Source organism: Etheostoma cragini, chromosome 3 (genome assembly GCF_013103735.1).
Source record: "Etheostoma cragini isolate CJK2018 chromosome 3, CSU_Ecrag_1.0, whole genome shotgun sequence".
Classification (NCBI taxonomy): domain Eukaryota; kingdom Metazoa; phylum Chordata; class Actinopteri; order Perciformes; family Percidae; genus Etheostoma; species Etheostoma cragini.
Genome location: NC_048409.1, coordinates 4,725,632 through 4,741,358, shown reverse-complemented (window position 1 = coordinate 4,741,358; position 15,727 = coordinate 4,725,632). Strand labels below are relative to the sequence as shown.

The 15,727-nt window shown below is 40.7% G+C and overlaps 1 protein-coding gene across 9 annotated transcripts in view; it reads left to right on the top strand.

The window, feature by feature from the left end:
* nbeab (neurobeachin b) overlaps positions 1 to 15,727 on the top strand; it is a 258,747-nt gene that overhangs the window by 219,726 nt on the left and 23,294 nt on the right. For 8 of the 9 annotated variants that reach the window (XM_034866233.1, XM_034866253.1, XM_034866267.1 and 5 more), the window contains 2 exons: positions 11,530 to 11,670; positions 12,772 to 12,891. In XM_034866233.1, coding sequence (XP_034722124.1) covers positions 11,530 to 11,670; positions 12,772 to 12,891 — 261 coding nt within the window. Of the gene's footprint in view, positions 1 to 11,529; positions 11,671 to 12,771; positions 12,892 to 14,312; positions 14,575 to 15,727 lie in introns of those variants that run through there. The other variant, XM_034866273.1, reaches the window with a different exon arrangement.

The following is a 15,727-nucleotide window of genomic DNA, read 5'->3' as shown; positions in this document are numbered from 1 at the left end:
ACTCATTGTTATTAGTAGTATAGTAGAAGAGATACTTACCACAGGTAAAGAGCAAAACAAAGTTAAAAGGAGAGTGAGAGTAGGTTTTACATTCCCGAGTGGCCTCCAAATGAATGCTAGTGTTGCTACATATCTGCTGGATGCATGTATAAACAGCCATGTCTATGGACATAGGCGTCAATTTTGATGGGGACGGAGGGTATGCGTACCTATCAGATTTTGTCATGAGGCATTTTGTACCGACCACTTTTTTTTTAAACCTTGAGCTCAATTTAGTGAAAAAAATATATAAAGTTCATAACAAATATAATTATCGAGTGACAGATGCCAGCAAATCCACAAAAATCTCTGTTCCCTCAGGGCAGGCCCAGACACAGGCGCTTTGCTACTGCGCTGGCTACACACTTCCTGCCTTTCCTTTCCTAGCTTCTCTCACCGAGTCTGATGTCACGTTTTCAACATGGTGCATGGATACATGAAGCAGAACACAGTGGGTCACATGTCTAATGCTTTTTGAAAACTTAAAGGTCCCATGGCATGAAAATTTATATTTTGACATTATTACGCTTCTTCCAGTGGCTAGAAATGGCCACTTGAAGTATCCTGCTCTGCCTTTGAGAAAATGAAAGCTCAGATGGGCCGATCTGAAATCTTGCCCCTATCTGGAATCTTGCCCCTTATGAGGTCACAAGGCCCAAGGTTACCTCCCCTTTCTCTGCTTTGCCTGCCTAGAGAATTTGGTCCACCCATGAGAGAAAGACACCGTGGCCTTCACACAATCTCTACTTTTATTAATCTTATTCAATTTAAAGCATTTGTAAAGCAAATTTGGTTTTGAAATAGTATTGAGTGAAAGTTGACGTATTCAAGTCTGTGATTATCCATCAACATACACTCCTTTAATAATAGTGTAAATAATTCCTAATTTCTGCTTTTCTAACTGAAACATTAGGCATAATTTCCTAAAAATGAGGTTTATTGAACATAGATTCCAAAAAGTAGTGTTTGAAAAACGTGTTGAAAAAAGGGACAAAAACGTAACAAAAGTTAAAAACATTGATTAAAAAGCCTCAAATAATGTTAACAGGAAGACAACACAGGGGTTAAAAATGTAAGTTTCTGCTCGGATTAGACTTTGAAGGTCGATGAACTAATAAGGTCAAGTCCTGAGCGGTGTTGCAGTGAAAGTCTCTGTAAATGTGGCGGGTCAAAAGCGCATCAAGCTGTGCAGTAGGGAGAGTCGGGCCTACTCTGCCAAATCACAAGAGCTCAGACACAATGACACTAAAGCCCAACAACCCTGGGAGAGACTGTTCAGCATCATGTTCTCTCTGGCTTTAACTGGAAAGGAATAGGCCGTAGATCACTCTACCACAAACTGTGGCCTGGTTTACTTGTTTACCACTGCCCTTCTCTCGCTCTGTCTCGTTCTCTCTCTTGCACATACAAGCCGCAGCTCACTGACCTGAAAACAGTCACATTCCTGTCTGAGCTCTCTCTCGCTCTCTCGCTCACTTTACCGTTCCCTCTTGTTCCCCTCAAAGCGCCGACATTCTGGGCCTCACTTTGCCATCTCGGTTTTTCACAGTTTGTATCAATTTTCAGCTTTTCATGGGCGCGTGCGCTGTGTTTTGGAAGGGGGGTAGGAGGAGAACTTTGAAATGGAACAAAAAAAGAAGAAGAAAGAAGTGACTATGAAATACTCAAAGAATCGTGGACAGGTTTGATAGTGTGTTGTGAATTTCGGAAAATAAGCACCCACTGCTCTGGAGCACTTCTTCACATCTTAGTGAACCTAGAACATTTTGGACAAACAGCTCAGCTGTGTGTCTCGGCACCGACATATCAGCAGTTGTCTGCTCCGGCCTGTGGGGCATCCAGGTGGGCTGAGAGAGCCACGGGATGTGTGTGTGTGTGTGTGTGTGTGTGTGTGTGGGGGTCTGTATTTTGAGGGGGTGATCACGGCTGAGCCATGTGCAAACCTCGTGCCCTGGGGAGACAGTTATGTATTGTAATGTATTCCAGTGACATCCTCCCATGCTGTTTACAGGGCTGAGCTGCCTTCATTAGCATGAGTTCACAGCCCATGTCTCCTGACAGTTGTCCTTGGAACCCCAGGGCTCTTATCTCCAAAAGTTCACAGCTAGTATAGCAGCAAGGGACACACGCACGCACGCACACACACACACACACACAGACACACACACACAGACACACACACACTCCTCACTTCTCCTCTTTTGCTCGGTCTGCCCTTTTGTTCAATTATGGATCAGAGGTAGCAGCACAGTCTCTCGAGACTTGTTCATTGTATATTAGGACTGTGTGTGTCTTTCTGTGGTGTACATCCAGTGGCTGTGGTTGTGTACCACACAAACTGCATGTATGGTCACTATGATAAGGCTGGGTATCATCTAAAATGTTTTGATACAATATCCTTGTTTTCAGTACCAATACCAATAGGGTTCTTTCATTAAATAACAGATGCCAAACTTCTCAAATATGCACTGTGTCAAACAAATAGTTGTACAATAACTTTGCTTAATCAATACAAGAACAAAATTATAATAAAAAAAAAACTGTCTGATAAAGACTACGTAATAAACAGTACAAATCTAACAGAGCTTTTTTCTTTTCTTTTTCTTTGATGCAGTTTTTGATACACGGTGCTACAGACACATCATTCTGTTCCTAAAAAATGTTGTTGTGGTTACTATGTTAAGCTTTTTTAACTCATTTTCTGTTTTAATTTTTATGTGTATTTTTTTTTTACTGCAGTTGAGTAATATCAAATAACCTCATGTAATATCATCTGTCACTCCAGAGCTCAGTGAGCTGCAGCATTGTGAAGATAAGTTGTCATATCATTACTCTTAGGTAAGTACACTGGATAAGGCCAAACTGTAATTGCATCTAGATTATAGATTATAAACTAAGACTACGTTCACACACTCTCCGGTTTAAAAAATATCATTGTGCACAGCTGTCAATTCTCAGAAAAGGGTTCATTTACAAATGTGTATATATCCCATCAATGCCGTCAAGAGCATGCCAAACCTGTAGGTGGCAGTGTAACGAGAAGCTAAAGCCCACAATAGCCAATCAGAAGCCTGAAAATAGCACCACAGCAACAAATCACTTCCTCTCTCTTTTCTTCCTTAGCTGCCTAAACCTCCTTTTGTCTCAGTTTACATGCAAACGGAAATATAAAAAATGTCCACTCTGGCCGGAGTTTTTAGAAAGACTCGTTTTCAGAGGCGAATTCTCCATTTGCGTTTAAAGGAAGGGCACAGACAAAGGGAAATGTCTCAGGTTGTCAAAATAACCATGTACGTGTCAACAGGGCCTAAAGCATGATTAATACTCCTAAATAATTCTCAAATTATCTTGCATTGCACAATGTAGAAAACTTCTTTTCCCACAGATCCGAGTCATACCTGAGACCTGTTTGTCAGTGACAGGTGCCATTTGATGGACAGCATTGTTCAAACAACTGAACCTACTGCACACACCTAGAATTACCTGCTGCTCGGGCATTCAGTGAGCTGTGAACATTGCTATTGAACACTGCATTGCTTTGCCTCGGGGCCAGAGTTCTGCATATTTGGATGTCAGATACAGTCATGCAGTGAAGTGTTTCATTAGGTTCTAATGATTATTTCTTGATGGAGTGACAAGTGGATGAAAGATCTGGGAAGCCAATCTTCCCCATAGCTGTTAAATGATGTGATGGAAATTCATTCAATTGCATGAGAAGGCAAAGAAGCAGATATGGTGAAAACTGTTCTCAATCCACTGAATACAATGTTTTTGATGTATCCTTTTTGTAAAATATCATTTCAAGAGACAAGCAACACCAAAAAGTGACAAGCATTTCTCAGCCTATTTAAATAAAAAATGTTTACATGCATTGTAACCTTACATTAAGGTCCTATGGCATAAAACTGTCACTTTATGAGGTTTTTTAACAGTAATCTGAGTTTCCCCAGCCTGCCTATGGCCCCCAGTTGGCTAGAAATGGTGATAGGTTTAACCAAAGCCCTGGGAATCCTGCTCTGCCTTTCAGAAAAAGAAATCTCAGATGGGCTGATCTGGAATCTTGCTCCTTATGAGGTCATAAGGGGCAAGGTTACCTCCCCTTTCTCTGCTTTAACCACCCAGAGAATTTAGCCCACTCATTAGAGAAAGACATCATGGCTTTCAAACGAGCAAAGTGGCAGTTGGTCAAGGTCAAACCCCCAGTCTCCACCTTGCCCCCCCCCCTCTCTCCTCCTCAAAGCTACAGACTCAGAAATGGCACATACTAAGGAAAGCTCATTGTGGGACTGGCTCTAGTGGCTGTAATTCTGCACCAAGGCTGAATTTTGGGAAACAGACTTCAGATACAGTATTAGGGGATCACTAAGGTCTATATAAATGAGACTTCAGATACAGTATTAGGGGACCTCTAAGGTCTACATAAAACAGACTTCAGATACAGTATTAGGGGAACACTAAGGTCTATTTTAAAGCATCCAAAAAGCACCTTGTTATTGGAACTTATTGGAACTTTAAAATGACTGAAATAATGCTTATTTCAACAGCTTATACTATTGATTTATCATTATAAGGATATTTTGAATCAGCTGTGCTGAGATAGAGAAACCTATTTTAAAGCTGAGCATCTCTTGAGAGGTACTCTACGAATAAAGGACAAGAGCTTAGCTGCTGAAAATTTCCCCTCCGTACTTTTCTTTCCATAATGGAACCTTCCTTCCCCTCACTTCCACTCCCGTCAGGCTGTTTGGGAGCACATCTGCTTTATCTTGAGTTTGAGCAACTTGATTGCATTAGACTGGAGCTGCTACATGCAGCCTGCGCTCTGACGAGGCGAGCAAAAAATGACCGTGACTTCTCCTGACAGAGCACCATAGCAACATACTGTAATGTAATTACATTTGAAATATAAAATGCAATATGCGTCTCTTTGGGAGGTAGGTTATATATAACCAAACAAATGGAGGTGCTCTCTGCACACTCATTCACCAGCAGCCGTGTTCATTTCCTGCATTTGGAATGCAACCGCGGAAATGATCCTGATTGAATCTGAAGCCAAATCCAAGTTTGATCATACTTTGTTTAGTTGTGTTGATGTATTGTACTGGGTCAGGTGTACAAGAAATGAACTCGGATAGGAGCAAGTGTGGAACTGTCTGAACCAGTTGTTTTCATTGTCTTACGTCTGTGATCAGCATGATATGCAATGCCGGGAAAAGGGAAGAGGTAATTATTCTTTGTTGAATAGAGGTAAGCAAAGCCTGATTTGGGATTGGTAACAGATGTGACAGGAATAAAGGTACTGAAGGACCACTGAAGGGCTTATCCTATCTTATCATAAAAGGGTTTTTATTTCCCATTAAACAGCAAATCAATCAACCAACATTCTCCTTATTTCAGCTGGCTTTTCATAGTAAAAAAAAGTATATTGAAAGCATATACATTCATATTTGGCATTTCTATCCAGAATACCTACACAATGGTATAGTAGTATGTTTTTCTATGGCCAAGACAGCACACATAGGCTATGTGGAGTGTACAGGATATGGACTAAACTTGAAGTAGTCTGGATCGACGATGGTTTGGTAACTAGATAGTTCCGCCGGATGGCCCTCCCTTTCCACTTGGTTTGTGTTTAACTCCGGTTGCTTTGAGCAGCAAAAAACTGAACCTCTGAGCAACTTTAAACGCTGAAAATAGCAAGTTTTAAAGAACGTTTGGGTCATTCAACAAGGCAGGGGTGCTTGGTTTGTTTGGGGAATGATTGTAGAGATTTTCAAAGAATACGTTATATGTTATTTTAATGTGAGATTAACCTGGAAGTAGCCTTTTAGTTCAGGTAGTCTGTATCTTTGACGTTGCACTTCCTGGTTGGCTCCTGTGCAGGAAATTCCGCTGTGGAGATGTCAAACAAACACAGGACTTTCACTCAGGAGATCTTGGTTTATGTCCTGTGTGAACCCAAAAGTCTAGCCTAGTCCTACCAGACTCTGATCTGCCCAGATCTGCTCTGGATCTGTCCTAACCAAGCGCCAAACGTTTGGTTGTGATGTCGACTTAGCATCGCTAGCGTTCGCCTTAGCTAACTCCTTCACCATTAATGGAGCGAGCTGGAAAATCTAACTTTTCCCGAACCCAGTGGGGAGGAGGGCCACAACATCATGGCCACCAACAAAACTCAGTACAGATTGTTTTTGCTCGGGCTTTAACGTCTGGATACGTTGTAACAACGGACCAAATGGCTTTGCTCGCTTTTTTCTCCCCCGCCATTACAGAACTACAACTCAAACTAGCGCACAACTGCAACGTCCTCGTTCTCAGCCACTACCTTTGTTTGCTGATTGGACCAGTAAAGATTTGACTGGAGAAAACCCGTGAATATACTGCAAATCCACAAAAGCCGTTGTACTGAAGGAAAAGGAAAATTGAGCGGAAGTACTTGAGAGGGCAGAGCCAGGCTACCAAAAGTCATCCGGCATTTTGAAATTACCCAAGTTTTCCGGGCCGTAATCCGTGACGCAATGATGTGTGTGACGTCACATTACATCCTGACTTTAGTAGATTTACGTAATTAATTTTAAGGAAATGATCCTCCCAGTTGCAATTTACCATTAATAATTAAAAAAAGAAGACTCTTTTTCGGGCAGTGCGTAACAGCTGTGCACAATTTGAGAAAACAATATACATACAACTATATATATAAATGTATACATATATGTATAGATACTGTATACAGAGAAAATATAGTGTACTACATTTAAGTGCACTCACGTAAGTATCGAAATTGAGACACAGCAGCAGTTTTTTTATTGCCTAAGCTTAACTAATTCACAGTATAACTACATGTTTAAAACTTTGCCCTTGACCTTAAATAGAACAGTTACATGATTAAAGTCACATGATTAAACCGCCACTGTGTGGCAGTAAATGGAACGGTTTTATGTGTCGTCCTGGGAATCTTTGAAAATTGACAATTTCTTAGCATTTTTGTGTTGTAGTTTTTTGTTTTTTGTTTTTTTAGATTTCATTGAGTTTACTACAGTACATATTTGCTGTATAGCAGTCCCAATTTGAACAGTGTTCAACAAGCTGCCAAGTGCAATTCCCTTTGAAATGACAGCAATATCTGACAAAGAAAAACTTCACTGACGTGGGTGAACTGATACAAGTTTGTCATACAGTCAGTAAAATTACTCTAGCTCACCAACCACACAAGTTTTCTCGAAACAAAATAAAAGTATTCCTACTGCCTACAAGTCACATAGAAGATGTGTTATTGTACTTCTGCTTACACAGTGGAACGCCAAGGGAACACTGAGACATGTTTTGCCTCGTTTATGTAGAGCCTAATAAAATAGTAAAATAATAAAGTTAGTAGCATTTAACGTGGTGCTTTGTGTAAGACGTGTTTGGGGTTAGTTTAGTCTCAGAAAAAGGTTGAGAGGTTGGTGGTAGTGAAAAAAATGTGATGTTAGCTTTTAATATATTTTTATGCATACTACATGTTTCATATCACATACTCTTGATTATGCTAATACGGCCTAGATGGTTTTCCTGCTTCTTCTGGTCCAATGAGATTTATTTGTCCAGGAAAACATTTATTAGCACTGTAAATCAATATCTTTGCCATTTTGTGAGCTTTGGTTCTAATACCTGTTATGTGAATTGTTTGCTTATTCCACTCTTACACTCATTACTATTACTTGCAGCTGTCTACTCCTTATTGTTATCCCTCTGCCACATGCATTACCTGGATCTTTCATACAGCTCCAACCTGCATTAGTTAGACTAGCGGCGTTTTTACAGAGTGCTAGACGTCTTGTGGCTTGCACCCCGTTCCAGCTGCGCCAAGATGTCACATGCAAGGCCATTATCACCCCATAAATCTATGCAGATCTCAATAAACTTCTTTTTCAGTCTATTCAATTGTGCTAACACTGATGTGGACTGCCTTTAAATTCTGAGGAAGAACAAGAAAAACTGGCCCCATTTAATTTTGACTTAGAGTTTGAGGCATGTGCACTGTGCCACACATGGATATGAATATAGTCTTCAAAATGACCAAGAGAGTCTGTCTGTCGCACTGAGGTTGGATACAAACTGTACCCAGCCAAAGAAATAATGCATAGTGCAATTTTAATAATGGTGGAATAAGTGAATTTTGAATTGTGGGCTTTTATTTTATTTCTTCTGACCTCTGATCTGCAGCTTTCAGGTGGAAAAGCAGCCATTGATTACATTACCAGTCTCCCTATCCCCTCAGTAACTGAGTCAGTGGTACTGAGTATATTAATATTGACTGCCAATATGCCTCCGAGGCTATATTGGACGGGGTGATTGAAAAGGCAAAAAAAGCAATTTATTCACCTCTAAATGTATGTTTAATGGGAGTAATTTTGTTGCCTTAAGAACACATGAAAATGAAACAGCCGCCCAAGGGCCAGAAAGAGCAATGGTGTCAGAACAATATTGAAGTTATTACCGAGGCTGCAATAATCCACCAAGCTATCCAAGGTTTGGCCTAACTTTTAAATAATGGGATGGATATCAAATAAATATAACAGTAAGGTTATTAATTTTTGTTATATCCCCACAATAACTGGCAACAGTTCTTCAACTGCAGAAAAAAAATGGGTTGTCCTCTACTTCTTATATTAACAATAGGAAAATGTTATGGTAGAATTATGTTTCAGTAAATACTAGCCGACTGTACATATATACCATTCAAACTTTCAGTCATGATTCAATTGTACTGATTTTTGATTGAATATGATAGACTATGGTGTTGCATTCAATTGTATTGTTGTGTAGGTCATGGTATCTCCCATCAGTAGTGACCAGTAGCACAGAAGAGCCCCGAACACAGATGGGCGTAACAGTGCTGATTAGTGTTTGGCTTGGTAGGCGCGTTGGGTGTAAATCAGGTCAGCCAGGGTTAATCCACAAGGATTACCCCCAACATTTAGCAAGAGTCGCTCATTTCTCCTCCCTCCATCCTTAGCTCGCCATCCTGCTTACCCCTGCCGCCATACCCTTGTAAAATTCAGACAGAAGACAGTCCAACAGGAACTTTTTAGGGTTTAGGAGAATAATGGGGTCTGACAGACAAATCCCAGAGTAAAGCTCCTTGACTGCCCTGAACTCTCCCCAAGCCTCTCTGCCGGCCTCACCACATCCCTAATGGGGAACCGCTAAGACTCTGCAAGTCCATCTCTGTTAATTATGCTCAATTATGCTTTCCTACTCCTTCTGCAGTCCTAACACAAGCAAATGGGGAAATCCGGTTGTTTACACTATGCACCCAACAAGATTTGTAGCTGTAAATGGAGGTAGATTTAGTGTTGCTTGATTGCCTGGTGTGGTTTAAATGCATGTCACTGCAGCCATTTGTTTGGACATGATGAGACTACTTCCAGCAAATCATCTGTGTCACCAGGTAAAGACTCGTTCTGGTCCACATGCTGTTGCCTCTGCAAACCTGTATATACCGCACAAAGGTGATGCCTACAAAGCATAGTACAAGCAGAAAAAATATCCTTCACTTGCAGTGGGCCACACAAAACTATAAATCTTCTATTGATGCTTTTGTGCACTCTAATAATATAATTAGTGTAATAAGTAATAAGCATGTGGAATGAATATGTCCCATGATCCTTTCACGCTGTAGCCATATGGTCATTTTACTAAGACCCAAAATAGATTAGCACTGTGTGGTTCAAGCAGAAGATCATGCAGAAAAAAAGAACGGACTTCTTTTTTTCTGATCAAATTTTTATTTTTATATTCAGAAAAAATTATAATGTAAACATAACATTCATGAACTACTTAAATAATGGACTTCTAAAGACAGATCCCTCTTTTATGAGGCTTTAAGTGTAACTTTATGGCTGCCCAATAAGTAAATCAGATTAAGTACATTAAGTTTAGCCCTGATGTTTTTTATATATATATATATATATATACATATTAAAAATAAAGATTTACTAATAGTTAGGACTGACTATTTTTGTTTTTGGACAATATAAGATCTTAGATGTAACACTCTATCAAAGTCTACTTTTGGATAACAAAAAGCAATACATGTACTACTCATCTTCAGTACTAAAGTAACAAAAGAAATACGTACTTTCCTACTTTTGATAGCGTAAACGACGTGTGTGCGGTAATGCACTAGGATCATTTTGGTGTTGTGACAAGAAGCCAAACTCCTTGAAATGCCTTGTGGCGAGAATTAAGTCATTGTGTGTGGTTGTGATGAGAAGGCAATAAGAGCAAAGAAAAGCTCATAAAGTACCCACACTGGCTTCCAGTTACTCATAATATAGCTTTAAAAATCCTTAAACTTGTCTATAAACCATGAACTTGTCTTTCACTATATTGTTAATATGCTGCCAAGACATGTGCCTGCTATAGTACTCAGATCTACAGACTCTCTGCTGCTCACTGAACCAAAATATTCACTGAAGCTTCTTCAGTTTTGGATCCAAACGCAGAGCAGTTTAAAGACAGCAATACAACTTTTAGCCATGCTTTAACATCAAATTGGTTATTACAGTCGTTAAAACTGTTATTGTTTTGACCTACTTTTCAACTTTTATGTATTTTTGATTGGGATAGTGGCCATGGCATTGAGGTGTTGTTCCTGTAGACTTGAAAATGATTCATCCAGTTCCACGTTCATACTTGGAAGCTGCCTGGTACAACATCTGCTGGCCACTGAGCAGCTCCACTTGAGAAGTGGGGGGAAGTTGGGGTTAAGGGCCTTGCTCAAGGGCACTTCAGTGGTGGTAATGAAGCGCTGCTCTTTTCACTTTCCCCACCCAGATCTGGGGATTGAGCCTGACCAATCACCATTTTTCATCAATATTATCAATTTGACAACCGGCTGGCCACTTTGACAGTGTTCTGTAGTTGTTGTGGTTTGTTGTAATATATTGGTATAACAATCTAATATATACATATATAAAGTTCTAATTTTAGGCTGTCTGCTTTCTTTTTTAATATTTAAAGAGTGTTTTTGTTTTGTGGTTTTTCGTTTTGATTGTTTTATTCATTATTTTAATGTAAAGCTCCAGAGCTCTATGTTTTGTATGACTGTTTATTCTCCTCATTTAGGGTTGTACCAACAAGGTTGTCTTGTATGTAATGTGGATGTCAGAAACTCTCGGAAAGGAAGCCTCAACACAGGAAGTTTGGATACATTCAGGAATTCGAATTTGCGATGAAAAATAATCAAATACATTTTTATATACAGTATATGAAAAACAAATACAGCGGTTGGTTTTTGTCAAGCTTGCAAAGTCAGATACATATCAAGTTTGCCCCCACAAAGCATATGACTTACAAGTGTTTACAACAGGAAACACAATGTACAATTTTGTCAGGGTTGCCTTGAGGGGAAAACCTTTGTTTTACTCATACAGGCAAATAAGGAGCAAAGGACTTTTGTTTTTTGCAGGAACTGAACCACTTATTTCCTTATTTTCTTTGCAGCCTGTTGGTGCTCTGAATCCGAAGCGTGCAGCATTCTACGCTGAACGTTATGAGACTTGGGAAGATGACCAGACGCCACCTTGTCATTACAACTCCCACTACTCCACAGCTGCCTCCACCCTGCACTGGCTTGTCAGAATAGTGAGTAAAATCACTCTTTCAACCACCTTCACACTCATTATACTACTGTGTTCAAAAATTCACAAATTAGTCGAGCGTCTGAATAGGAATGAAGTCAAGCCCACATTCTCAGACAGCTTTTCATTTTTTTTTTTTGAGTCTGCATTAGTTGATTGTCACTTGTCAGACTTAATGATGCTGTTACGTTGAGGTCTGTCGGCTTCTGCACAGGAAACAGCTCAACGTCTCAATTTGATTGGGCCTGAGTTAGACCAATGGCGCTCAGAAAACACATTTCACAGGCCAGTAAACCAGCATATGTGAACTAAATAAAGAGTGGCTGGGTAATGATTTACAGAGGCTGCTGTGACAGGTTTATGTGTTTCAGGCAACCCAGTGAGAGCTGGAGACATGTCCATCAAGGTTACTGAGCACTGTCCTCATTTACTCTGGAAGAGGAGGAGGAGACACACGCACTCTCTCCCAATCTGTTCCCCACAAAAGAGCCCCTTCGAACCGGCTCAGATTCTTTGAGGCGGCGTACTTTTCATTTTGAAGTTGGTTTAATAATTTGAAAGATCTTTATACCGAGTTTGTACAGTAGTTCTCCTACTCCCCCATCATTAGTAGGAAGGGGCTGATGAACTGAGGGAGCTCCCTTGACAGCGGTTAGATTGGCCCCTGTGCGTTTGTTTCCACAATCCCTTTCTTCCTCTGGTGAGTGATCCATCCGCTCCAACCGGCAATGGTCGCCATCTCAGGCTGAAAAAAAACAAATTTGAGCCAATTATCATTGGGGCTTACTGTACTCAGGAAGAACGCTAATTAATTCTCCCCCAGGCTTGGATACAATGAATGACTGATCTCTGCAGATCCCTTAGTCTGTCGCCGAGAAAGAAAAAAAACGATGAAATAATGCTAATAATTCAGACTGTTTTATGTATTTTAATAAGCTGCATGGTAATCCACTAAATTGAAACTGTACTGAGATTTGCATTATGTCGATTAGGACGGTTGCAATCAAAATGCAGATCAAGTGGGTGGAAAAGATAATGATGACTTTAGACATGGGTGGGGATCTTTGATCTTTTTGACGTCTAATTTGCTCCATTTTCTCCATAGGAGCCCTTCACCACGTTCCTCCTAAGTGCCAATAACAACAAATTCGACCATCCTGATCGCACCTTTTCAGCCATCGCCCGCTCCTGGAGAAACTGTCAGAGGGACACCTCCGACGTTAAGGTGAAAATCACAATAAAAGCAAATTATACAGTCCGTGGTTAACATTTATATTGACACACATGTCAAGGAAATGGTGCCATGAAACAAGTGGAAGTTAAATCTGTGATCTATATATTCCCTTGCCAGACACTTTCATTAAGCTGGTGTTATAAATCTGTGGGTGTCTACTTGTAAGGACAGTGATAGGGAATATCACTATATATTGCACCCTATATCTACCAGCTAAATCATAACTATACAGTGTGTATAATTGGCAATATAATCTTACCAAGCCCCTTCCTAGCTATGGCCCCTTTCTCAGATAATGTACTTCATCAACACCACTGCAAAAATATATACCATTAATTATAAATGCCTCATCCAAATGGCAAATTACAAAGACAGAAGACCGAAATACCCTAAGCACTTAGAAATGCACATTTGATTTATCTCATGCAGAAAACAAACTATCTCAGAGGTAGACTGATCTTGTATCTGTGCATACAAGCACTCATGAGTTTGAACAAAGGCTGTGTCTGAGGGTAAGACAAAGCCCTCCCTCTGCAAATCCACAGAGCAGTCACCGAAAACGCTGAACCCTGCTGATTCGCCTCCATGTTGCCCACTGCATAGCACGCAGCAGGAGTACACACTGACCTCAAAGTGTCACGTTTTTCTAGCACACCCTGCATCGGGCAGTGTTGCCCCAGGCAATTAATAAAGCATTAATGACAAAAGCTATTTAAAATGTAGTCTTTTATGTACGGACAGGGCTTTTACTCACCAGGATCTGGGGGAGAGCAGCCAACTACAGAATGTGAGGCAGAGGCGGAAAGCTGAGCAGCTGAATAGTCAAACGCCACCCTGTTAACAAATACAGCCTACTTCCAACTACTTGTATGTCTGCATGCATTTGTTTTTACACACAGAGGATGGCTACTGATCTATTAGGAGAGGCATTGTACTTTGGAGGACATTGCTGGATTACTAACAGTAGTTCATAATATATAAGAAGCAGGAAAATAATATGCAAGAGCTTCATAATGCAATAGGGGTAAACTATGAGGCAATGTCACTATAATGGCTGGTTAGATTATTGACATTTACTGTGATGTTTTTTTTTTTTTTGAAATCTCCATTTCTCTTTTCTTTCTGTGCATACCTTCCAATCTTGTTTTGAATTTATTTTTATATTTGTAATCATGCACATACTTTGTATTAAAAAGGCATTGCTCAATAAAATCCTGTCCCAAATAAAATCCAATGAAAATGAAAGCAGATTTCCATTCCAAAGGTATATAGAGACACACAAATGCCATGCACACTGCCACTACGTAGCGGCGCAGACTGAGCGGAGAGAGCAGGGTTAAGGTCAGCTTTGGCCCTGCACACCGAGCGGGCCACCAGGCCTCTGATTAAAAGGCAGCTTGTTTTTTTACCAGGGTCTCTCCTTCATTAACCCCGGCCTCCTCCAGCAGTAATGACAACAAGACCAAGGGAGGCAGAACCCCTGATGGGGATGACCTCCTAAAAGAGCAAGTCAAATGGAAACGATCCTGTGCCGAAAAAGCCCTCACCTCCTCGACCACCCCATCATTACTGTGCATCCCATACCTCTCATTTATTTCTATGTGCAGCTGCACACAGGTATGTTAAGCTGGCACAGCCACCATGGGCACAGAGAAGCAGACTTTTCTTGGAAGTAGTGGGCACACGCACGCACGCACGCACGCACGCGCGCACACACACAGAGACAGAGACATCGTAATGCACACACACAAACTGCCACCACTGAAGGAATCCAGCAGCACCCCGCTGGTGACAGATTTTGACGAACATGTCATTAAGGTGACACAGTGTAAAGCAATGTAGGCATGTGTGATTGACTTGTTAGCCCATTACGATGCTGTTGCAGAATTAATGGCTGCCATGGGAGGCTGGCTTGAAAACTGAGCTGGCAGTTTTAACGGCTTGGCGGTGAGTTACGGCAGGAAGTTTACAAGCGAAAAAGTGGAGGGAAAGTGTGGTTGTGTGTATGTAAGAGAGACTGAGGGAAATGGAGAGAAATGGCTACTTTACTCTCCCTGTCGTGTGCGGAGGGTGAAACGTGACCAACAGCAGACCAGCGGTGTTATAGGCCTGTACCATGTCATGCTAACTCGCTCTATCAAAACCCAGTGATTTATGGGGGCCCAAAAGCTTGTCATGTTATGTATCCCATAGGCAGTATAAAACACAATAGTACCACTGAATCTGACAAACACTGCTTTCATAAAACATGCGTGACACAAGGAGTTAAAATAGTGTCTTGCACCCTCCTTCAAGAGACAGACAAAAGTATTTAACTTGCCTTGAGTGTATATTTTCTAATGAGGACAGAGTGGAGGATCTGCATTCCTCGTGTGCATATGTCTCATTGTGGAGAGGCTTTGCTCACTCATCCTTTCTCAGCTGTATGATTAGAAGGATAAAGGGTCAGAATGGGGACTGCAGAATCACAGAAACGGTGTACAGTCATTTATGTTGCAAATGCCCTATTAAAAAATAAAATAATAATAATAATCTTAAATGACCATGTCTGTAGTTTTGCATTTTCAGCCCAGTGCCTAGTCAAAGCATGCCACAGTTTTTTGGATTGACTGCTTGACATCCAGGAAGCCACCATTTAATTTGAGATTGCTATGACAGTTTTTGTCATCATTCAATAGCATCTCCTTTCTTCTTATTTTTGGAAGCAAGTGCTGTCTGTCCAAATGTTCTTGCTTTCAAGGATAGTATGTCTACATTTCAGAGTTAGCTGCCAAATAGCATTGCGAAAGCTGGAAAACAAACCCAGAAGACAAATAATAAGCAAACA